At 37.8% G+C, this 25814-nt stretch overlaps 2 protein-coding genes across 3 annotated transcripts in view; one reads left to right on the plus strand and one right to left on the minus strand.

Moving 5' to 3' along the window:
* Sema2a (Semaphorin 2a) overlaps window positions 1-25814 on the plus strand; it is a 1542453-nt gene that overhangs the window by 416514 nt on the left and 1100125 nt on the right. The window lies entirely within an intron of this gene.
* On the minus strand, window positions 787-24698 carry LOC145985773 (clavesin-1-like). Its single transcript, XM_083119852.1, has 8 exons — window positions 24639-24698; window positions 13524-13712; window positions 13099-13190; window positions 11781-11934; window positions 10224-10417; window positions 8463-8573; window positions 7738-7882; window positions 787-1222 (listed from the first exon to the last, which is right to left on the minus strand). Exons 2-8 carry the CDS (start codon window positions 13693-13695, stop codon window positions 1176-1178), a joined length of 915 nt encoding a protein of 304 aa, XP_082975978.1. The 5' UTR covers window positions 13696-13712; window positions 24639-24698; the 3' UTR covers window positions 787-1175.

The following is a 25814-nucleotide window of genomic DNA, read 5'->3' on the forward strand; positions in this document are numbered from 1 at the left end:
TGAAAGTACATGGGAACAGCATTTAAACCCACTCAATATCTTCCAGCTTTAAGGATGAGAAATACAGTTAGATAACCATGCCAAACTGAACTACTGAACAGGGACACACCCTCAACACTAATTTAGTATTGTTATTTGCTATCAGTGGATTACAGGTGGAGCTGTATTTGTTATTGAAATAAATATGATGCTGATTTTCTACATTAATTGAAAATTTCAGAAATTTAACACAAGTAATCAAGTCAAAACATTAGTTAAATAATTACGATGTCTAGGTGATGGAGGCGACTTATGTAAGATATGCACTACTGATGATAAAGTTAAGTGTGTCATGAATAGAAATTAACGTTTTAAGATAGGGAATAAGTTAGAAGGAAGCGATAGCGAGTTGGAGGAAGGAACAATAACAAAGAAGTAAGAGAGAGGAAAAGGGAAGATAAACCAAGCTAAATAAAAGAAAGAAGGCCCAGAGAGAAGGAGGGAATGATGAAATTGATCTATAGTAGGAGAGGCAAAGAAGAGAATACTAACATAGTATGCACTATCAGAGAGACCAGCTGAAAACTAGAAAAGAAGGTAAAAATTCTTATTTTAGAAAAGAAGAAGAGTGAGCAGCTGGAAAAAGAGGTTTTCAAACGTAACGGAGAATGGAAAGATAAGTTAATTTTTTTGACTGTACAAGATCAAAGTTAGGAATTTTTCTCAGTGAAATGTTTTGAATGTATTAGAAGACCTAAGAAATTTTAAAAAATAGTTTGTCATAGTAATGTTGTAGGTTAGGTATGACATATTGCTTAAGTAAATGCAAATTGAGTTTCGTTTTGGTAAGAAATTATGAAATACAAAGGATATAAATTGAAACATTTTCCACATACACACAGAAATACAAAACGAGCCGCAACTAAGGTTGAAGCCCGGGAGTCAGACAGGCCTAAACAAGCTAGTACACAAATCACTTGGTCTATTCAGTATTTTTCCACTAAATTCTACGGATCCTAATAGGATAGACACACGGCAGCAAGCTCTTTCTCTTTAGTATTTACAATGTAGTCATAGTTCATAATCAACAATGGAATATTTGATTGTAGTACTTGAGGATTACACATGGTCACTCTCCATGAATTGGGTATCTCCTGGTGGCCATCTGGATATCACATGGCGCAGTCGCGAACGCATCATCTTGAGGTACTTTGTTCAGGTTGGAAGCCATACTCCGGTAATTCTGAAGAGAAAACACAATATTATGTGTGTATTTTGATCTTTGTCTCACCTAGCCGTATTTATTCGTCTTAACAACAATATGTCTACTTTACTTTACTAAATCAAATTATTTTAGTGTGCAAATTTTTCTGGTATATCAAAGTGATATGTGTTATGTAGTTTATTTTAATAAGTATTTATCATTTAAATTTTTTCTATATACGAGGGTTGCTATTTATGTATCCGGAATAACAAATTAATAAAAATATGTATCATTGAAAATGGTTTTATTGTTTTTCAAAATATTCTCCATGATGATCGATGCACTTTTTCATACGTTTGAACCAATTGTCATAGCACTTTGTCCATTCCGATTGAGATATCTCGAAAACATGCATTTTGAACGCATCAATTGCTTCTTCTGGCGTCGAAAATCGTTGACCACGTACGGGAACAAAAATAAATCATTGGGTGCTAAATCAGGTCTATACGGCGTATGACCCATCAATTCAATATTTTCACCGGTCAAATACTGAGTTGTTTGGACCGATGTGTGACAACTCGTATTGTCATGGTGAAGAATGATCCTGCGTCGCTGGTTGTTTTTTCTGATTTCCCAAAAGACTTCTGGCAAACAAATGATTGTGAACCATTCAGAATTGACGGTTGTACGATTCTCTAGTGGCACTGTAGCCACATGTCCATTCCCCCCCCCCCCCAAAAAAAAACAGGCGACCATTTGCTTCGAAGTGCTTCTTGCACGAAAACTTTTGTTGGGTTTGGCTCATCTTGGAACACCCGCACCGTCGACTGCTGTTCGCTTTCGGGCTCATATGCATAGATCCAAGATTCGTCACCTGTGTAGATGTTATACGCGGCTGTTGAAGCACCACGATTGTATTTTGTGAGTATTTGTTTGCACCAATCGACACGAGCCTGTTTTTGAGCGATTGTCAAATTATGCGGGATCCAACGCGAACAAATCGTCTTCACGGCTAAATTTTCATTCAATATTTTATGTATGCTAGTCATACTAATGCCCAGGGATACCTCAATCTCACGATACGTCACACGAAGATATTGCATTATCAGTTCTCGCACAGCATCAATGTTTTCTGGCACAACAACCGATTTTGGACGGCCTTCTTTAGATTCGTCCGTGAGCGAACAACGGCCACGATTGAATTCACTAAACCAGTGATATACAGTGGTTATAGATGCTGCTTCATCGCCAAAAGTCGAAGTGAGTTGATCGATACACTGTTGTTGAGATAATCCACGTCGAAAGTCGTAGAAAATCATTGCTCAAAAATGTTCTCGAGTTAATTCCATTGTTGGCCTCCGATGAAATTTTCAAGTCCCTGTAACGAACAAAAAAGTCATCCGTAAGCACAACGTTCTGGGTACATACCATAGAAATGTCCAACTTTACGATGGATATATTAGATGTTACCTAGCAACATTAGTGTTGCCAGTTCCGGACACATAAATAGCAACCTATGTATTATTTCAAGACGAGATTGCGACTTTCCCTTAGAGATCCAGACGATAACGATACTTTTGATTTGAGAATGAGAATATGTGGAGACTTTTCTTTCGAGACGGATAAGAAATCGAGACTTTCCCTCCGAGACAGAGACGAGACAGAATTTCACTTGGAGACGCAGAGGAGGCTGAGACTTTCTCTTAAGAGTCCCGAGAACGAAACAGACTCCATTATTCAGAAAACGAGACCAGACTATCATCCCTACAATTTCCAATTGCTCAACAAGTACCATTTCTAACATAAGTGTACACATGGAGAGTGGAGTGGGGATACTTGCCCTCCTTGGAAAATCATACTACCCTAATTTCTATTCCAATATCACATACATTCTGCCGTTTACATCTTCATCTGTACATTTATAACATTCCCATTATTTATTTCTCCTTCTTTTATTTTAACCCATTCTGCTTTGTTTTCTGTACAATTTTGCCTTTTTTTACTCCCAGTGTAATGAGTCCCGGGTTAGACACACGGAGGAGGCACATATTGGTTTGGATCTTACTTTGAACTGTACGTCCAGTCCCGATTAGTCTTTCCTGACTTAAAGTGGATTTAGAAACAACAACTCGTCTCTTTGCAGCTCTGACCTCACTCTCTTCTTCATAGTTTCTTTATATATCTTTTCTGATCCGTTTCTTTTCTATACCTTCCTTTTCTCTTTCTCTCTTAACGTGTTTTTCTTTTCTTTATATATCACAGTTTGTTTCCTTTCTATTGCTTCTAGTAATCGCTTTTCTTCTTGTTCTAAACAGAAATTTCTTGATTTGTAAATTTTAACACATACAAAATGTTCCTAAATACACAATTGCATTACAGTCTCACCATCGAAGGTTCTGGGTTCTAGTCCCGTCCGGATATAGCGGATACCTTCGTCTAATCATCACTCATCCTCATCGTCACGATTAGCCAAAAGTGACAAAAGAACATAGTATAGAAAAACACCCGCACTCTGCACACAAACGTGACCTGTACTTGTGTCCTCTTCCTTTCACACAGCGTGTGTGGGTGGGGGCTTCACCTCATACTTTCTACTCTTTTCGCGTAGAATCTCAACTAATTTTCCCGCAGAACACGTAGGTACTCGTAGTTTGCAAATGTGCAAGAATTATAGTAAACTATGATTGAAGATTCAATGAACTCATTCAATTATCAACGCTTAGTTGGTTGAAATCAGTACACTTGTTCCTGGTATATAATTCATGGAGTGCATCTACCTTCACTCTCAATGAGGGAGGGCGGAGGATATGTAATGCTAAAATGTGTGCTCATATGCTGTGTATATTTGAGTTGAAATAATGTACACATACCTATGTCTCGGATACTAATTTAGACCTTGTGTTTTGAGTACCGTGTAGCCTTTTCTTTTACCTCCGTTACCTGTCCACTCCTTGCAATGAATCAACAAACTCGTATGTTTAATTTCCATTGTGTCGTAGCCTTCCTTAATTACGAGTCTGTAGATTAGTGTTTGTTCATAGCAGGTTCCGGTGATGAGTTTCATTCAGCTGCTTGAGAGTGGAGGTAGGGTGGGTTCAAACAAAGGTTTAATAAAGTACGTCAGAAAGAGTAGGTGCGACGAGGCAGCTGTAAAGAGAAGAAGAGAAGGAATTAGCCTGCAGAGAAAAGGGAAACTCAACGTTGTCCTGCTCGCCCTCTCCCTCCACTTTGGGGTTGGTGCTTAGACGGACTGATACCAAACCGTTGAGCTTCGTCGAAACGAGATCAAGAACGAGACCTCTGTAGAATCGAGACGAGACTTGGTATCCAAGGCTCTTGATCTCGTTCGAGTATTTTGTAAACTGTAGTGTTTTCGTTCGTTCATTGATCTCTCTCCAATGGGTAGTCTTTTTCAATGCAAGCTACACGCTTTCCTACACTATTTCCCTCTCCGTTAACCACTCCTTTTCCAGTTCATCTTTTAGCAACCAGTTCCTTCTAAACCAGTGGCCCAGTCATTTTTCTCCATTGTGTTAATCACTTTTCTATTCTTTCATTTAGTAGCACTTTCCATCACTGTTACATTTCTTACTTTGTCTAATCCACGCGTTCCATTATTCGTCATAGAGGCACATTTCTAAAGATTCCACAGGGTGGCTACTCACTAGGAATTCCGGGAATTCTGCGTGATTTTCTTTTCCGTAGACGTGAAAAATTGCAACTTTTATTAATCCAAATCCCATTCAATTTATGCATATTATTGCCTATATTATCATATATTTATGCCCTGAGGCAACTTTTTCAAATATTTATTTTTATCAATAACGGAAAAGAAACCTGAGTGGAAAATAGAACTGAGTTCTCTCAATCCATATACTTTGTTACTATCCTTTGCAGAACAATCTAACTGACAGACGGAAGATTTTTTCAAGATAAGATAAATTGAAGTTGATTAGGTAAATTTGAATCTGAAATTCTTGTACAATTAACTTTTTAACTTTTTTTATCCCGTAACATTTGTGTTTGTAGATGTATTTCGAGTCTGAATATGTGAAATCGCAAATGTAAACACCGCACCTTAAATTAAATATTTTTAATATATTTATCGTTTAATTGAATTGAATTAGAATTTTTGGATACGTTAGAAACCCACAGACCCTTTATATTGCTAATATACTTGTGTGTGAGGGTGCGGTAATATTTAAGGTTGAAATAGAGAAAACATCTGTTTGTACTCTTGAATTTTTGTAAAGTTTGGGTGGAAAACCGGTAATTATACTTGAATTTTATCATGGTCCTAGAGTGGCCACTCCGTTCTAGCCACTTTGATTTTAAATTATTCTTACGAGGGGCATCCACGATAGTGTAATGGTAACGTCGTCGCCTTGTAATCAAGGAGTCCTGGATGGCGGCACACTGTACAAGTCGACAAGAAGTCAAATTCATTTAAATCGCTATAATGAAATGTTGTTTTCTGTAGGCTACGTAATGATCTTAGTAAGCGGGAACATGCTTATACTACACTCCGTCTCTGGAAACTGTAGAGCAATGTCGCGCATAAGGGCGGAGAAGAGGAGAAAGCGAGTGGGCGGAGCAAAGCCGTTTGCGCGCTGTTGCAAACGGCTGGTAGCTGCAGCCGCGTTTTACCCTCTTGTGCTTACTTCACCTCTCACGTGATCGAGTCTTCTCGTGTCAAAACTTGCGCAGAGACTTGTTTTTGTTCGCTTGCTCCAAGAGATTACCAGGATAAAGTCTAAATGATAAATACATGAATGTATGATACACTTTGTGAACGAGTACGTACGTACAATATCAGTATTTCTATTCGAGAATTCGAGAAGAGATGTTGCCCCAGGCCGATACGTCAACCAGCCGAATGTTTATATATCGATGTGAGAACGAGGTAGATCTCCTCGCACAGGAGACGAGTTTCGATAACATCCTTGCTCCAGCCTTTTTCTCCCACTAGCCTTCCTATGCTCCTGAATTTCAAGTCTTTTTTCATATGTCTTTTTCTCAACCTTTGTGCATGTTCATTCGCACACATCGTCAACCACACGTTCTTCATCTCCTAAGCCTTAACTATCATTGCCGTATCGTTTTCTTTTGCGTGTAGTATCCGTCCAAGTTCTTTATTATTTCTTGTTCACCATGTCACTTTTATCTGTGCACAAAGAAACACAGTATTAAACAAACAGGCCGTAACACCTACCAGAGCGGAGTAATCTTTCTTGTCAGAATCTTAATACTTTCATCTCAATAACAACAGAAGTTACTATCATTTCAAAGTGTCAATTTCATTTTGAAAGCCCCTATATAATATGATATACGTATATCAGAGTTTGGAAGTAACTAGTTGCAAATAACTCAGTTACAAGTAAAAGTTACTTTCTTGAAGAAATGTAACTGTAGTTACTTTTCGCAGTAGTAGCGTCGTCGCCTTGTAATCAAGGGGTCCTGGATTCGATACCCGGTCGAGACACATGGTACAGTGGTTCGGATCCCACTTTAAATTGTAGGTCCGGTCCTGATTAGCCCACCTGTGCATAAAGTGGACTTAAAACACAAAATCAATCATGTAGTTACTTTTAAAATCATGTAGCTGTAACTGCAACACACTTGCTTTTTCCAGCAGAAGTAACATTTCAAAAGTGACTTTGCGACATTTAACACGTTAACTGCCAGTGTGGTTTCACCAATTTTGCCTCCTGCGCCAAGGGATTATTGGACTTCATTGCGCAAATTCGAAAATTTCGTTTCTTTTTTCGTGTAGAACAGTCAAGAAACTTTTAATGTGCATTCGACTCCCATGCCTTGTCGGCAATGCCTTATGCGCATCACTGTTATACTCGTATCCGACGGCGTGCTACGATCAACAAAGTCCTAAATTGCTATGTAAGTGTCGTAAATTATTGGCGATTTAGGGCTTAAAGTGAGTCGGGACTCAGTTTCTGCTGCGACGTTAGACCACCATTTTATTTAATACACTACACAAAAGTCCATCCTTTGTTACATTAATTCTTGCAAGCAATAGATAAAGAGGAATTTGTACACTCACCTCAATTAGTACTCCTGCAGTTTGTTTCTTTATCCAGCATATTTGCAGAAGATTCAATTCTATCTATAGGTGTATCATTATACGCTGTACAAAACACAACTTATTACTAACTTCGTTGACCCTGTACTAAATTTGTCTCCTATCAATGGGCGGTCAGGGGGCACCAGGTGCCAGGCATTTCAGGGTGACAGGTTTATCCTGTTTGATTTTTAGTTTGGTAGCCCCCAATGCACAAGGCGATTGTAACTCGGCTAGTTTTTAAAAAGTAACTTTCCGAACACTAAGATATATATAATAATTTGTACTCCTGAAGCATCATCATGTTACGGAAATGGACAATTTTATGCAATATTTTAATATTTTTTCTCCTGAAGTTTATTCTCTGGCCTTCGGGCTTCGCAGATAGTCTATAGCTACCTAGAATATACGCTCCTGTCTTTGATTTAGTACCATTCGTTTTGACCTACAAGCGAAGATATTTTTTTGCGAAGCTTACCTTGCAATGCACCCTCCATTTCGTAAACATATTTCATCCATTTCCTGTTGTCGAACCCAGGCACTTTTCCTCCGTACAACGTGGGTAGGATCTCTGCCTGTATGTGCTCGTCAAAGTTGGTCATCTTACGTCCATGAGGTAGGATCTACGTCATGAAAGTTTTAAAAAAAGTTTTAGATTTCTCTTTTGAAATGAGGTGGAAAAACATGGAAACGTAAAGTAATGCATTTATTATTAAAGTTAAAGGTAATAACATAACTTAATAAAAAATACTTTTTTTAAAAACTTATGTTTTGTTAAATATTTCATCTTCTAGCAGGTATCCACGTTATTATTGTACCTTGTTCTCTTCAAATAAACCGTCACTGGTCTCGCCACCATTACTAGCAATGCTTACAGAAAAATGCGTTTCTTCGTTTTCATTGTTTCACGGCAGAACCGTAAAGAAAAATACATGCTTATTTATTTTCATTGCGTATTTTATACGTTTCTGTTTCACGTCTTCACTCAACCTACATAATCGCTAGTCACAAATCCATCAAATGCTGCACATGGTCAATATTGTTCGCAAATGACAGGCTGTCATGGTATCAATCATCAGATGTCTAATTATGACCCTTCGATAATTTATTTTAAATTTTTCATGATATAAATTTTCAACGTTTGGGTTGCGCGACTTTTGAAACACTCTGTACTTTTACTGAGTTTGGGAAAGTAGTACCTACCCTTTTCTGCATCTTGGTGGACAAGAAAGGCCTAAAAAGGCGAAACAAGGCGTCGAAGAAGAAGGGTGTGTTTAGGCCGTGTAGTTTCTTGAAGCGTAGGGGGTACGTGTCCTGGAAAGATATATTACAATTACAATTTACTTAATAAAGTACCGTCCGTGTGCATTAACTATAAATAAGGCACATCATTGAATTATCAGCAGAATTTGTAATGCTCCACTTTTTTTTCACAACGTGACACAACTGTCAGGTTGTGTTAATAAGTAGAGCTAACAATAAGAAAGATCGTGCAGTGTTGACACAACTGTCAGGTTGTGTTAAAATGTAGAGCTAACAATAAGAAAGATCGTGCAGTATTGACATAACTGTCAGCCATAATAGCTTAAATTATTCAATAATTTTAACTTAAATATGTTCCTTTTATTCAACAAATAAAGCGCTTTTTTTAAACTTTGAAATTAACAAATGTAAAGGTCCTTCAATATTCAATATTGTGCACTTAAGGAAAATTAAATGTAATTTTTCTTCCTTTTAATATCTAAACGAAAGTGACGTTTTTTGTAAAAATATTAAACTAAAACAAAAGCGTACCCTTTCCCAATTTGATTTTGAAACTTGTTCACATTACCTAGGGAAAAATTCACCAAGCTTTTCCATATTTGCATCAAATACCTTATGATGATGTACATTACCTTTAAAGTTATTGTTACACGAATTTTTGAAAATTCTTCACGTTAAATTCTCTATAAAAATCATGTTTTATTCATTGTTTTTGTCCACAGCCATTACAGTTTTAGACACTTAGAATTTTTTTAGAATGTGATTTATACGAGGAGTATTCGAAACTAAAATATCTGTTAGTGTGGGAGAGTTTGTTTGCACAGATTCACTTCCCCACGTGTATGTAGTATGGTGTCGTCTGCCTCGAGTAAATCTGGTGAACTGAGATTCCTATTACGACTGTTTTGCTTTTGAGAGTTGATAATGAGAACAAATAACTATGTGGTTTCCCATGGCGGCTATTATTCCATTGGAGAACAAATGGGTGTTGGATAATTCTGTCCTGACTAACCTCAACGTTTTACAGGGTGTCCATATGATACCTCCCCGATTTCAAATTATAAGTGTGAGGAAATTCTTCGACATAGAGCCTTGCGGTTTTCGGCATCATGTAAAGCATGTCAAAAGTTTATTTTTTGTGTGTGTGGAAGGTTGCTTCGTCACTGAAAATCATGTTCCTCAGGTAGTCGGGCATTCCTCAGGTAGTCGGGCTTTTGCTCGATTCGGTCCAGCATCAAAATAGGAAACTGTTTGCGTTGTGGTTTGTCTTGTGACTGCAGCGCCTGAACAATTTGTATTTTGTGTGCATACATACGAAGATTTATGTAGCACCTTGTTAACTGTTGAGGGTGGGGTGCGAACTGACATTGACGGGCTTCTCTCGAGGGCCTCCCTGATCACCTCTATCGTTTCATCACGCACTGCGCTCTCTCTTGTGCTGTCGTCATCATTACTAATTACTCATCACATTAAAAAAAAAAAAAAAACTTTTTTGAGCTGCTTTACACGATGCCACAAACAGCAAGGCTCTATGTCGAATAGTTTCCCTCACAATTGTCATTTGAAATTAGGAAGGTTTCATGTGGACACCCTGTATAATTTCATCTCGATGTAGGCCTACCAATCTCAGAACATCTAGCGAGCGACCTAAAGGGTTGTGAATGCGGAAAAAATCAAAGAACTTCAAGCATTTGCACTTACCATCACAACAGAACATAAAGATTTGACGAACTTTGGTGTGATGAACCTAAGTTGCGAGAACCCGAAGTTGGTGAAGTCGCCGATTATGACGAGGCCGCTCACGTGAATGGTCTGGTCGAACAGCACCATCTCCAACATGGTGAACATTGCTCTCAGAACTATGTCTGTGGTCAATTTCGAGTAATCCAGATTGCCTGTAAAGAAAATGTAGTATTTGTGGTACAAAACAAAATAGCAGATTGAGCAACGAAATGGTGATAGTCTCTAAGAGGTGTAGTGTCGAAATAAATACCTCTATTATTTCAACAGATTCCATCTTAGTTTGAGGAACTGTTGATATATCAAAAGGTATTTTATTCATGAAAAGATTATCTCGGGCTATCGACCAGGTGAGATGTGGAAAGGATTCCAAGCTTTCGAGAGCTAACGTTACTCTCATCTTCAGGGTAGAAGACTTCTTGGAATCATTTCCACAACTCGCCTGGTCGATAGCCCGAAGGAATATTTTCATCACTCGTCGCCAGGAAAGCTTCAAGACTTGCAGGTTTTTTTATTGTTTACATGTCTGCTAATTATACCAAGTTACAGATAAACAGGTATGTCAGAAGTCAGAACTGATGGAACAAACAATGCTGACTTGTGTGTAAAGATCGAGCTAAATAACATATAAGGAACGAGAAATGCTGACGTGCACTGTAAACGAGCTAAGTAGCAAATATGGAAAAAGCCATGCTAGTTTGTATTGTAAAAATGGAGCTAAGTAACATATATGGAACAAGCCATGCTGGTTTGTACTGTAAAAATGGAGCTAAGTAGCAGATATGGAACAAGCTATAAGGTTTGTACTGTAAAGATGGAGCTAAGTAGGAGATATGGAACAAGCCATGCTGGATTGTACTGTAAAGTTGGAGCTAACTAGCAGATATAGAACAAGCCATACTGGCTTGTACTGTAAAGATGGAGCTAATTAGCAGATATGGACCAAGCCATACTGGCTTGTACTGTAAAGTTCGAGCTAAGTAGCAGATATGGAACAAGCCATACTGGCTTGTACTGTAAAGATGGAGCTAAATAACACACGTGGAACAGGAAATGCTGACTTGCACTGTAAAGGAGCTAAGTAGCAGATATGGAGCAAGCAATGCTGACTCATACTTTAAACGAGCTGAGTACCAGATATGGAACAAACCATGTTGGTTTGTACTGTAAACATAGAGCTAAATAACGGGTATAGAACAAGCAAAGCTGACTTGTTATGTAAACAAACTAAGTAGCCGATATGGAGCAAACAATGCTGACATGTATTGTAAAGATCATAACACCCAGTGCAATATCAACAGAAATCAATTCTGGTTTAGTTTCAGTGCAGCAGTTCTTGTCTTGCGAAGGAACATAATTTGTTTATTTCTTCGAGAATCCTACATGTAGAGAATTCATAGTGAGCAAAAGTAACGTCATAATTTTAATTGACCTTAATTTCTCACCCACACGCTAACGATTAATCTAACATTTAGAAACACGAGACGAAGTAAGGATATTAACGGGATGTACACTCACCTAGCTTTATGATCGCAACAGTTCGACCGAGAGTGTCCTTTTCGTCGAGTATCTTGAATAGATCCATGTCCTCGTACACGATCTTGTTTTCAGATGGAAGCAAGGGCTCGAACACTTCAGGAACTTTCTTTTTAACTTCGTAGTACCTTTTCAGCTGAAAAGAGACAGCACAAAAATCAAACATAGCCTCTTTAGGTAAATCTGTATTTGAGGCACCTTTGCCGCCATACTTAATCTTCATTACAACACACATGGACCATGGTGAATTTTCAAGTTACCTTGAAAAGTTATGGAGGCTGTCTGATGCAACCCGATGACGAAGGGATACTCCAACCAGTTGCATTTTTTTCTAAGAAGATACGCGAAAGTTTTTTAAAAAAATAATAATAATAATTATGAACACGAGTTAAAATCTCTCGTTCTTTGCTTAGAAAACTTTTCATGTTAACTTAAACATAAAAAATATGTATTAAGGGTAGATAACATGGCATTATTTCATATGTTAAGAAAAACACAAAAATTTTCCACATTTGCTAGATGGGCAGAATTTATATCTGAATTTAAATGTGACTTGGTCCATGTATCTTCTAGTCGAAATATGCTTCGTAACTCTGTGGCTTGTTTAATGCATACGAACCTGTAGATACGCACAGTGGAAGATGCAAGAATTAAAGGTATACTTAATTTTCTATAAGGAAGGGATGTTTTACGAACGTATAGATATAACACTGTTCCAGTTTATGCGAGTTTATTTACATAATGTGCAAGCACCATAAGATTACATAAATAATAGTTTTACTTAGATAAACTCGCTGAAAGAGAAACATGATCTCTTCTATATTTTACAGTTTGATGAATATTAATTCAACCGTACTAATAATGAATTAAATGGGTCTCTCGCCTTTTAAAGATAACCAAAGGAACAACGATTCACTATTAATTCACTTCTCCACGTTATATAAAAGAGAGAGTTCAGGAACTAAATATAATTGTGTGAGTAAGTGCAAGTTCGGAACTTAAAAACTTAAAAACCGTATGGGATGTACTTAGCCTTCTCCTCCATATCGTGGTTGCTCGGACACATTAACAAAGTGTGTACCTGGAGGAAATGCCACTCCTTCTCCCTGTGTCAGAATCTAAACTGCGCTGCCTGAAGGGCTGCGAGACCACAAGGGGAATCTCGAAGTAACTCTTATTTTCGTTATTTTGAAGTAACTTTGATTCTGATTTGTGAATTACAGCATTGGCAATGCAGCTCTTTCACTAAAGGGCTGTTTACAAACATGATAATAAATAAACATCCGTTTGTATTTCTTACCGTACGTAACGCCTTTTCCTGGTTGAATTTTCTGACTCGAAGGAACGCCAGCAGGAAGCAGTCGTCCATCCGAGATTTCAGGTTCGTCACACCTGGAAACAAAGATCGTGTCCTAAGCAGAGGTTGCAATATAGTTTCTGTAGAGCCGTCAGGAACATGTTGGTAACAACCAGAATTCAGGAATGTCATTTTTGAAAGGATTTTTATAAATCAAGAATTTCGAAGTTTTTCTTGATATTGCCATGAGAGTGACAGTCATAATATTCTACCGTTAAAATTTCACAGTCTACGTTTTAACGGTACAGTGCCACACACAAAGAAAATTGTCATAAAATCCTTGAGAACTCGTATGTTGGTATCTGAATGACACACTCTTGTTGTTCGCAACGTAAATAATGTCTACATAGAAATAAATTTGCACGTACCTTTCACTTTTTCTCTGAATTTCTGGAGTTCCTGGAACACAGTCTCTGGATCCTCCCCAAGCTCATCTTCCGCCTTTTGGACCCATCGCCTGGGCAGGAAGTACTCGAACCTTCTTCCCGAAAACACGCTTCTCTTCTTGAACGAGGACGTTGGTTCAGTACCATCCATCATCGCAACTCTCTTCCTCCCTTTGAAACAGAGAAACTAAAGCTTAAGTGAAGATTGTACACAGGCAGGTAAATCGGGACTGTAGTTTAGAGTGAGGTGCTAACTATTGAAGTTTTCCTTCGACAATAGTCGAACCCCGGAAGGGGTGAAAACTTTAATCCATACTCGAGCAACTACATTGTGGAGACCAGCGAGCTCTCCGTGCGGTGCGAACTTCCCAGCTGCACCCCAAGGTCTTAAGTAGCAGAGCAGGAGTGGAGAAACCCCGTGCTTTGAGATTTTTTAAAAAAAATACTGTGTTGGAAGACGCCCGTGTTTCTTAAATATGCAAGGTCATGAATAGTGATTTGCTTTCCAGGATTTTATGTCATGCTGCCGTTTTGTGCCACTAGTAGTTTTGCCTTAAAGAGTTCCATCAGGTCAAGATGAAGTGGCTGGTTCGATGCGTTCCTTGAGGGGGAACTATTACTAGAACTATTCCATTCTCTTTTGCAAATACAAAGTTTCTAAAGATGTTCAAGAAATTTTGTAAACAAAGTTCCAGTCTTTCATAAACTACATGGACTGTGCATCATTTGAAATCGCGTCAAATACACTACTTAATATTTTTATGATGAACTTACGGGAATTTTGATCACTGTTCAAATGTGCCCCAAGAGAGCTGTTCAAATATGCCTTGACAGGGTTGTTCAAATCTGTCCCACAGGGCTATGACACACATACACGATTCATAGGAAAAAGCAAATAGATACGTTTCACATTAATAGCACACAAACCTATCAGTAAGCAATTTATATTCTATAATCAAACTCTCCTCTTGGCCTTCTATGTGGTTGTTAATTACTTTTCAAGAAATTAGACACACGAGCTGTCCCTAAATGTTTACAAACTGATGAATGGTCCGATAGATGGCAGCGCATCTGCAGTGCTCTCATCTACTACCACTGCTGTCAACTCCGCACATTTTTTTTTTTTCGCTTTGCCTGGAAATTCACGCTTTTCAAATCTGCCCAATGTTCAAATGTGCCCCAGTCTCTCCTCCGTCTTATATGAAGGCGAATGCTTCTATTTTTGTAAAGGTGACGGCTTGTAATGCCAAATACAATGAATAAATAACAATATTTATAGCATTTTTATGGTAATAGATTTAATGAAAGGCATATGTACTTCATTGCATAGCTTCTGGTTTCACCAATCTCACATTAAATCCTTGCACCAAGTTGGTAAATAGTTTTGAAAATTAATATTTATACAGTTAGATTTTCTGCAAATGAGAAAATCACTAATGTACATGTTGAAAAATGCAATAATATTTCTTTAAATGTGACAATTGCGTGGAGCAAATATGGAACAGGGTATGCGAAGACTATCTTATTTTTTTTTTTTTAGTTAACTGTGTCCTTTTAAATAAAGCACTAACATGTCAATTTCACGTGCACAAATCTATCAAATAATGAAATGAATCTCCATCCGGGCTTTATTGGATAAGTAAAGTTATGGTAAAATTATTAGTTTGTAAATGACAGAACAGCAAAATGATATGTGGTAGATAGAAGGGAGAGGAAAAAGTATATTGTAAGGATATAAGTTAGAGGTGATTTAATTTTTCTTTGTGATCAAAAGATATAAACAGATTCTTTGAAATAGCAGTACCATCTGTTCTTTTTACTATGGAGGGCTTCCAATATTTTCTTTGTTGTCTCTCTGATAAATGTAAGTAGTTATTTGCATCCCAGATGTCAGTTTTTTTTAACACCAATGAATCTGCGGCATGACGAAATGAGATTTTTCCGACCTAAATTGTTGATGAATCAGACATATTCTATATTTGTGTATGCTTTGAGTAGTGTTATTTTGTCATGACCTGGCACACTAGTTCAATATTATCGCGTGCTTCGTGACCGTGGATGACCTCGAAAAGGAAAATAAAAATCGGTCGGCGCCCTCATAGTCCATTTACCCAATCCTTACTGATGAACCTTCTTTACGAACATTGACATGAAATACAAACTGTCTTTGAAATGAGTACGCGATTATATTTCTCTGTTGCTTATGTAATTGGCGCATTTTCTGCAAATGAATTACTTTTTTTTAGCTCAGAAATGTGCAACATACTCCCGTTTCTTGCAGTATGATGTTGCAGTTATGCTGTGGCTTATTTTCGATTCTGTTTCCGGGACATACTCTATGGCGTAATTGCAATTGCAATACTTTGGGCTGACCGCAGCAATTACAGAAAATAAGACTGCAGCAAGTCAATTATAACCATGATGGATCTCCCCGAGGTGATGACACTACGAGATTAAATCCGTACCTTCATGATAAAGCTCCATGTTACGAAACTTTTGTCTCTACATATTTTTTTTTTTTTATCAAAGTGTTCCTAACTCACTTCCACGTAGCCGGAGAAATATAATTAGCAGGGAACGAATTTATATGTGCTAGCAAGTATTAGATATGTAAATATATACGTATGTAGTAATTATAATTAAAATGTGGACTTACAATTGTGAAAAATGGCAATTTTTATTAACCCTTTATAACCTGATTTTTTGTTATGGAACAATATGGCAGTTTGAAACAGGCCACTAACGTTTTGTGTATAAACAGAGAAATGATGTATATCGTGTGGTGCTTAGTTATGAAATATATACTCCCTTCAACATTTGCATGCAAAATATCTACACCCTACCTGTTAAACATTTTAGAATATACTCCTCAGAAGACAAATATATAAATTAGAAGACAAATGGGCAAGAAAGAGTAAATAAAAAAGTCATCACTCTTGACCTCCCAACAGTGGCGTGCCCTCGATTTTGGCAAGGGGGTAAGCTATATATAATTTTTATTATTAGCCAGCCCTTATTTTCTGCTATTACTCCCTTTTTGATGGTCATTTTAAAAAATACTAGGCCAAAGAGGAGGGGTGTTATTACCCCCGCCAACACCCCCTTGGGCACGCACCCACCTTATATTCATCGCTATAATGAGCAAAATGGTGTCTCTACATCAGAAATATTTTTTGCCAGTCACCCATCAATATCCTCGTCAATATCTATATCTGTGCCATAGCCCTACAACACCAAAAAGAGCTGTCTAGAACATTGGGGTGTGCAAGGAGGAGGGTGGGTTGTTGGGGCCCAGTATTCGTAAAAAAATAACGTCAAAATTAGGAAAAATGGCAAAATGAGGGTTGACTGCTAAGAAAAAGTGTCCATACCACCAGTTTTGAAAATCTGGGGCACGCCACTAGTTTAAAAGTACGGAAAATATATTCATATTTTTTTCGAGCAAAGTAGACACCAGAAGCCTGTCGGTACTGCACAGTCCGAAGTGATGATTTGCTCATAAAACAACTTTCTGATCATATTTGGCAAAATTATTTTATAACCATATTTATGTGAGCTAAGAATAAGTTATAAAAAATTCTGGGGTACTTACAGTTATTCTAATATCTAATTTTCATAAATCTTAGACCACTGAAATTTATGAGGTCAATATGGCTGTGTTACTGACACTTAGGTCTAAGAAATTGCTTACTGCTCCCGTGCATACAATTCCAGCAGCGTCTGCCGTTTGTTGTGAGTAGTAAACGCAGAGGCGATTTCTGGGCGCATGCGTCAATTGTGGGAAAATAATTATTACTTTCTTTCACTTCAGATCCAAGAAATGTAATATAAGCTTAGTTGAGCGCTCTCGTGTAAAATAAATACTTCTCCTATATGAAGAAATTAGAATGTAGAAATGCTCATTAATGTCGTCGCAGAGCAAGCTGTCCGATGTACCGAATCAGCGAAGGAAGATTTTAACGTGTGCAATGCTGCTCCCGTGCTTCTTCCCTCCCCTTTCCGCTTCTTCCCCTTCACAATGCGTGAATATCGCGTTGGCTGCATGCTGTGAGGTGACAGCTACAGAGAAGAGTATGCTTATTGTTTCGTTGAACAAAGAGGTGGCAGCGATTGATTTTTTTTCCTTGGAGGTACAGTGCAATGCACATTTAGTTCAAAGTTTGGTTTATTTTTATTTCTGGGCCTCTTTCAAAGTTCCACATGGCTTAGTGCATGTATTTTCCCGAAATATTTTTTTTAAAAATTACGAAAATGAAACCGAGGGTGTGATACAGGGTTATTATTATTATTTGACTTTGTAAAGCTAAAGAATGAGTTGATTGCTGTCTATTCTTCCCCTGAGTTTGAACATAAACCTGTACATGCACTAGTACCATATAGGAACACGAACAATATTCATAACATTATGAGTGACACTTACAAGTTGGCTACACTCATTTTGTCAGTACCAGCTTCAACTGCATCAGTGTAACGATCTTTTTCAGCATTAAGAAGAATTAATAATTATATTAGAGCAACCCAATCGCAAGAAAGATTAAGTGCGCTTGGTATTTTATCTATTGAAAAAGAGCTGCTTCTGAAAATTAAAGCATTGCCCTCATTTTAAGAAGATGTTATAAGGGAATTTACCACTCAAAACAGGAGAGCAGAATTTACATTTAAATTATTTTAATTAAGTCTGGTCTTTTGATCCTGAATATCTGATTATAATTTAGGTCTCTACTATAATAAGGCCTTCCCGATGGCGCAGTGGTAGCGTCGTCGCCTTGTAATCAAGGGGTCCCGGGTTCGATTCCCGGTGGAGGCACATAGTGTTTCGGATCCCACTTTAAACTGTAGGTCCAGTCCCGATTAGCCTTACTGTGCATAAAGTGGACTGAAAACAACAAATCAATCCAATCCAATCTACTATAATGTTATTTGCATAAGCCAAACAAACCTAAATTGTGAATCTCCAATGTAAATATAAACTGTTTATAAATATCAAGTGATTTTATAATTTTATGAAGACTTCCACATCAGACATCAAACCTGGTGAGTTTTGATCTTTATTATCCATATTTCATTACTTTATACGTTATGCAATATTTAGTAATGTTAATGTGCAAATCGTCAACTATTGAATACGTATAATGCTATCCCCCATTCCATAATATATATATTTTAAAAAAATTGTGTACAGCATGCCCTTTATGAAAATCCAGTATACGCCACTGAATAAACACTACACATAACAGGGACACACAAGTCTCGCCGAGACAGAAACAAAATGTGTCATGTAGCAAGCGTTTGTAGGATGTGGGAGTTTGAAGTCCCGTCAGTCGATAAAGGGCAAGGTACTCAACTAGCTAACGTATAGTCCAGGAAACGAAGGCAAAAAATGGGAGGTTGTCGGAAATAATTAGGGGAAAGCTGAATTTTGGTGTATTGATAGACCATCATAAGAAATGTATTTTCCCAAAAGTCCCCGCCCCTCTCCTCCGTAGCTTCCCCCTACACCCCCTGAACATTCAATATGCAGTGCTTTAGGAAAACGTCCATATCTTTGAAACTAATGGACATATCGGGACATTCTTTTTTTTATTTCAGTGCCAACATTACTTTCTCTAAATTTGGTCCTCTTCATGTTTCAAATATTCCCAATGGTTTTTGAGTAATTTCAAGACAAGAATTAAAAAAATGTAAATTTTTGTGCTTACTTTTTTTCTTTTTCGCACTGTATTCTCGTTAAGAATGATAATATTGGAATATTCTCCAAACAAAAGTTGTAGAGTATAAAATTATATTTAATTTAAAACCAATGGTGACAACAAGCTTGCTACTAAAATGTGTGCTGTAGCGAGTAAAGTTTGAACTCGCGCGCGCGCTTTCACTCGCTATGTGCGCTCCCCTACTCTCGCTGCGTTCCGCAAAAATACGCACATTTTCATGTTTTTCTTCATATGTGCTACATTTAAACAATATTTTTAATATTTTGTAACATTTTAAAGAAGCTCGTGTGCTGTAGATGGATAGAATATACAATTTCAATTGTCGCATTTTGAAAATATTAAAAGAACCTGCATGCAAATATTATCAGGAAAACATCATTCTTGTCTGTCATTCTCATATTGTTGAACTCTACACATGATTGTTTCAAGTACTTTTTCGTAGCCTAGTTACCCGCTGTACTTAGAATCTTTGGAGCAGCGCCGCGCGGACGGAGCGAGTGGACGGAACACAGCAGTGCAGGCTGCTGCAGCTTCGTTTCCCATCCATACACTCGCGCACTCACTGGTCGAACCCTCTCAAGTCCTACTTGCGTAGAGTACTTGTTTTTGTTTTTCTTGCTCCAGAGTTTCCCGGGACAGAGTGTAACATATCTAGTCATCTTTGAAAATATTCTTCAATTTTTGTACACATGCATACGCTATTTAGAGGGGTGCATGATATTCTACAACTAATGTTGAAAATGTAGTTAATTTTCTTGAGCAAACACTAGAGATTGTGGCAGGAAAGTCTGTTGCAGTGTTCGCACATAGCTGTGCAGTTATATCCTGATCTCCGCCAACCACGGAAGTCTCGACAAACTGTCCTGCAGCCACATTAAATTAGACGAAGAACGTCGTCAGCAGCAACAGATTGGGTGGTTGTAATTTGTTTCAAACCTTGGTAGAGCACTGCATGCAGACAAATCAAGGGCGAAAAGACTGGCCTTCTTGATGGCGTAGTGGGAACGTCGTCGCTTTATAATCAAGGAGTCCCAGGTACGATACTCGGTGGTGCCACGTAGTGGTTTGGATCCCACTCTAAACCTTAGGTCTAGTGCCAATGATTCTATTTGTGCATAAAGTGGACTTTAAAAAAATGAAAGGTGAAGACCGCCGAGGTTTCTGTAGTTAATGGTTTCTACAGTGATATCACGGCAATTTTATGGCGACATCACTCACATTCAAGCTGTCTTGTGATTTTACAGTATATTTTTTTTACAGGGTGTGATTATTTACAGATTTATAGAGAATCCATGTAATCTTGTTTATTGTAATTGCAAAGTTAATCCATTAGTGGCAACCATGAACTATAGAGCAAGGTTGCATACATTCAGGATAAAATTCCGTTGAAACGAGGCGCCAGAGAAATATGTTAAGGAAATATGTTGTCCTCTGTGACATCTATACGCTGCGAAAGTTAGTGAGTTAGAGCACGATATATTATTACTTGTACTACACATTTCAACATTCGAGATGTGGGCCAGATTTACCCTTCGCAATCGTGGCAACTAAGGTTGTTTATAAATCTGCAAATAATAACAAGACTATTCGCGCAGGTGACGAGACAAGACTAAAAGTCTCATCTCGTCTCGTTTCTATAACCTTTATATGCAATCATGTATCTACCACGTTTGGAAAATCAAATTATAAAGATCGTAGTTAAAGTCGAACTGCATGTCGGAACAGAGTAGACTAGTTACGAAATTTGTGTTGAGTAGATAACATTTATTCCTAAACAATGACTTTTGAGTACGTGCCAGAAGTGATTCACACACTATGCTATCAAACAGTGGTTAGTGACCACTGTCGTTTCTTTTCTAAGGCTATAAGATCGTTCATTGAACTTTTAGTGCACAGTCGTAGTAAGGGCTGTTCTGCACGGGCGTTTTGACGTCATAGACGGGACCATCCCCCCCCCCCCCCCCCACACACACACACATGAAATAATGGCAACATTCGACCTTTTGTGAATAAAAGGTGCCGCTTTTCACATATATACTGTATATCACAACAATATAATACATTTCAGACAGAGTTCCTCCAAAAGTTACCCCTTTAGATTCAGGATGGTTTGCTATATTTTTACGAGCCCCGAATTCGATGAACACGGTTAAAATGTCATAACATTAACATTTAACTTGAGTTTTTTTTATAAAAGTCCAGTTTATGCAAAGAAGGGCTAATCTGAAATAACTTAACTTGAAACTTAATATTTTAATTTTTCCCGAAGAAAATAAATATGGAAAAAAATCTATTGTATCAAGCTAAAATAAGCATATATCTTCGAAGTCCTAAGTGATGGTATGATGCACGTGGTTTGAGGTCCAACATGGCGGAAAAATATAGTTTCAACGTGCAGCATATAATGTATGTACGCGTAATTAATTTTAAACAGTCGTTCATGGGTATCCAACATGTCATTTGCAATATTTTCAAGGTCGTAGTAATTGATGGAACCAGTTCTGTAATATTTCACCTCAAAATAAATATTAAAAAAAAGATTAACCTGCGAAAATATTAATACTGACAAAAATAACGTATCAAATGGAAGTGGAGTATGATAACTATATTCAATATAAAAATATTTTGTATTTGTGAACCCTCTAACCAACAAAGATTAGTCACCACCGAAGATTCCGGTTTCGAGTCCTTGCCTGAACCTTTGTGAACGCCCTTCATCAATTTCATACAAACACCATTCATCCTCGCGGTTGTGATCAGCCGAATGTCGAAGAAATAAAATATAATACAAACACTTTAAAACATAAAATATTTCGAGGGTACATTGAAAATTAAATTAGAAGAATAAGTCCGGAAGAGATTACCTCTTTTAAAGAATATTTTCGTTATTTACATTAATAACGGTGAAAAAGTGGTACTCCTTTGACATAATAAATAATATTTTCAATATAAATAAAACACAAAACAATATACCAGTGCTCCCTCCCATACAAATTATTTTATGTTGTCAAATTTTTCTTGTTTGCTTGGGAAACGGAAGGGCAGGGTAGTTAATTTTGAATTAACTGTAAATTTCATTGAGTTGTTTTGAAATTATTTCAGCATTCATGTTGTTAATTTGAGGTAAATATAACTTTCAGTGATTTATTTTTAAAGTAATTGCAACATTAATTGAGTTTATTTTGAAGTAACTAAATCTAATCGAATCTATAGTAAATGGTATACCTATATTTGGGTTGGCAAGAGCGCCGAAGATATATATTCAAGTAATCAAGTGTAAATTGAATAGTTCTTCGACTTATTAAATAACTTTTGTAAACCTGTAAAACCACTTCCTGTGGTTGATTTATGTGTGTAAAGTTGCATGCATTACATGACACCAATAGTAGGAATTCTGAATCTGTGTCTGCTTGGTTTCTTCTTACCTGATTGGACGTATATAACTTCAACCCTCCGCAGTCTCAAATACAGATCCTAACTAGAGATTCAACCTAGACACTTGCTAGTCCTAGATTCCGTGAGATACTAATCTGGAAAACAGAGTGAGAAATTGAGGATAGCTTCTCTGTGTCAACCTCATTTTCAAGTAAAGTGAAACGTGTCCTGGTATTCTGTGTCCTTTTGAACCAGGAAGCGTATGTGGGGAGATAAGCAATAGCCAGAATGGGTTTCTGAGCTTCTGCTTTGCTGCTAAGAAGTCATTGTTTTGTTCCTCTGGCTCTTTTTGTTAGGAATCTATCCTCAGGAGCCGAAGAGTCTGTTCTTCTCTTCGCGTCTGAAATGACTCTCGCGTTGGTGTTATTTTCTGATCTGTGACTTTAGATCTCGCCATCGAAGTTCCCAAATTCGAGTCCCGACTAGTTTTAAGTGTCCATTCATCAATTTAATCCAATCATCACTCAAGTGGCGGAGTAGTTAGAACAGCGCGCTAAGACGCAAGGGATCCTGGGTTCGAAACCCGGCCTGGGCATGGGTGTTCATTGTGAGTGTTCTTCATCAATTTTCATCACATCGTCACTCATCCTCATCTTCGCGATTAGCCAAAAGTGTCGGAAATGCGAAGTAAAATAAAGCATATCAATCAATCATTAATCAAGCTCGTCGTCGCGATCAGTCAAAAGTGGAAGAAAAGCGGCGTAATATCACAGTAATACAAATATGACACAGCTAGGAATGAATAGAGAAAGATAATGGGACGGACACACACACACAAGGAGAGAGACAGAGGGAGAGGAGAATAGAAAGGAAGCAGATATATAAGTGAGACAGTGATGGATAGAGAAAGTCTGGATTGAGAGATAAACACACACACACACACAGAATATAATTCTTATAACAAACGATCCCATCATGAATTCAAGATAGTAGTATGCCCCAGTAACTAGAATGTTGCAGGCCAACTACGCTCTGCAGTCTGTACACGACCAGTACAATCCTCTGTAGATTTTTGTGTGGTCCTGTGTATCGTCCTTTTGTATGTGATGAGCGCCCCTTTACTGCCTCAGCTTTTAGCATTGATAAAGAGATTTTAATCCTCAGCGACACATGTTGACTTTAGTTATGGTGAAGGGTTGGGCCTTGTGTAATGTGACGAGTGCAAATAACCCGAGAGCTGACGCACCCAAAATATTTTATTTCAGTTAATCAGTGAGTTCAAGATGAAGTTGATCAGTTAACAAAATTATGAACAAGTTTTGACAATGTTCAAAATACATATTTTCGGAAAAGCAGAAATTTGAGTTTGGTTTTGTTAAATGATGTTTAATGCACGCCTATTCTGTCTCTCATTATCTAAATGCTTCAAATTGAGCCCATTCCTAGCTCTCTAGCTCAATTACTTGAACTTTAAATATCATTTCTAATAAATTATGTTTCCTCACTAAAATTATATATAATTGTTCTTCTTTGTATGTTCTTTCACGTTTTTATTTCATTTTTTTTCTCAATGTATACTCTTTATTCCATTGTATTAATATTTCAGAGAAGGGTCTGTTTTAAGAACGGCCCTAGAGGCCGAAACACGCCTGCTCCAATAAAGACGATTTTATTATTATTATTATTATTTGTTAACTTCCGACCTTCTCCATGGCACAGTGGTAGAGTCGTCGCTCTGTTATCAAGGGGTCCCGGCTTCGATACCCGGTGAAGGCACCCTATAAAGTCTGAATATTTGGGGATCGTGGATAGGCTATGACAGCCTTTAGCCACTCGCTTGCTAAGCGAGAGGAACGTTGTAAGAGAAAAGGGGTAGCTCTGAAGAGCAACGTCTGCACTCAAGCTGCAAGGGGACTAGCCCCGTGAAATAAGAACACACGGACATATATTTAAGAACACTACCATTGACTGAACAGGCGGGGCGAGAAAGGACATAAGGAATGTTCGTTACCTGAAGCTCGTTGGAAGTTCTCTTCCTTGTAAGTCCTTGCTTCGATGTGGTCGTACCCTGTAATAAGACGGACGCACGAACGCTTCTCGTGGCCCTTAAACTCTAGACTCGCGTATACCGATCTTCTAAATAATATTCTTCAACTTTCCGATCGTTCGTTCCTCCTTCTTAATTAATAATAACTAAGGAGCTCTCTCGCGATAAATGAATTGGCGTTAACTGAAAGCAACTAAGACTGAGTTCTTTCACAACTACTGACTTCGATGGAAAACGGGAAACAACTAAAACAGAGATTTTCTCACGCGACCTATTTAAGCGAAATTCGAACTATCGGCCGTCACGACGGTTGCCTCGATCGCGTCCTTTGGCAACGGCAATTCTGAGGAAAAACGCTGATTCCTGATTTCATTTTCTACTGCAATGTCAGCGGAGTTTTTTCAACTCCGCTGAAGGTCACTGTCGCGATAAGCTTTTAAGAAGCTCTTTTTCAATGCTTCAGCGGGGCCCTTTTTATATCATGATTAGCTTATTTATTTATGATGCCCGGGTCCTAGGTTCGATTTACGCGTGATACGGCACACCGCTCGGGGGCAAAAAATTAGATTCACGGAGGGAAGTTAATTTTTTGTAAACCTGCTACATAAAAAAATAGTCGCCGTTACCCATCCTGTTCAGTCAAGGGGCAGAAGACAGTATATTTAAATTAATAATGAAACAATACAATCAAAAAGGCAAAAAATGGGTATACAATAGAAAAAATAAACACAACACCATATCGTGTAGTTGATAAACCAGAGCATGCTTGATTAAGGACATAACATTGTTGTTTCACACGTCCTGGAACGACGGGGATACTATGCGGTTTCAGTTGGCACCTGACAGAGCAGTCTCTCTTGCGATGAACGCTCGCCATCGCGATTGCTAATGGGGTATCCTTCAGAGACATAAAGAACGCGAACAAAGTGTCTTTTTTTCTGTTTCCCTCTGGCCAACCAACATTTCGGCCAGTACTATATGTCAAAAACACAAACTCGAAGTATAACATCGGGAAACAGTTTTTTTTTGTTTCCAGACCGGCAGAAAGACTTAAATTATTTTCGACCTCAATTTCTGCCACTACTGTTATTATTTTTTTTTTCAAATTATGTGTATTAATTAAACAGGCAATAGTTTGGG

Source organism: Lepisma saccharinum, chromosome 3 (assembly GCF_977018435.1).
Source record: "Lepisma saccharinum chromosome 3, izLepSacc3.1, whole genome shotgun sequence".
NCBI lineage: Eukaryota > Metazoa > Arthropoda > Insecta > Zygentoma > Lepismatidae > Lepisma > Lepisma saccharinum.

Excerpts from the sequence above, each read along its gene's own strand:
- LOC145985773 (XM_083119852.1), bottom strand. The coding sequence starts at position 13,695 with ATGATGGATGGTACTGAACCAACGTCCTCGTTCAAGAAGAGAAGCGTG. Across the intron at positions 11,935-13,098 it reads AGGAAAAGGCGTTACGTACG|CTGAAAAGGTACTACGAAGT; the intron begins GTAAGAAATACA and ends GTCTCTTTTCAG. Across the intron at positions 7,883-8,462 it reads CCACCAAGATGCAGAAAAGG|ATCCTACCTCATGGACGTAA; the intron begins GTAGGTACTACT and ends TTCATGACGTAG.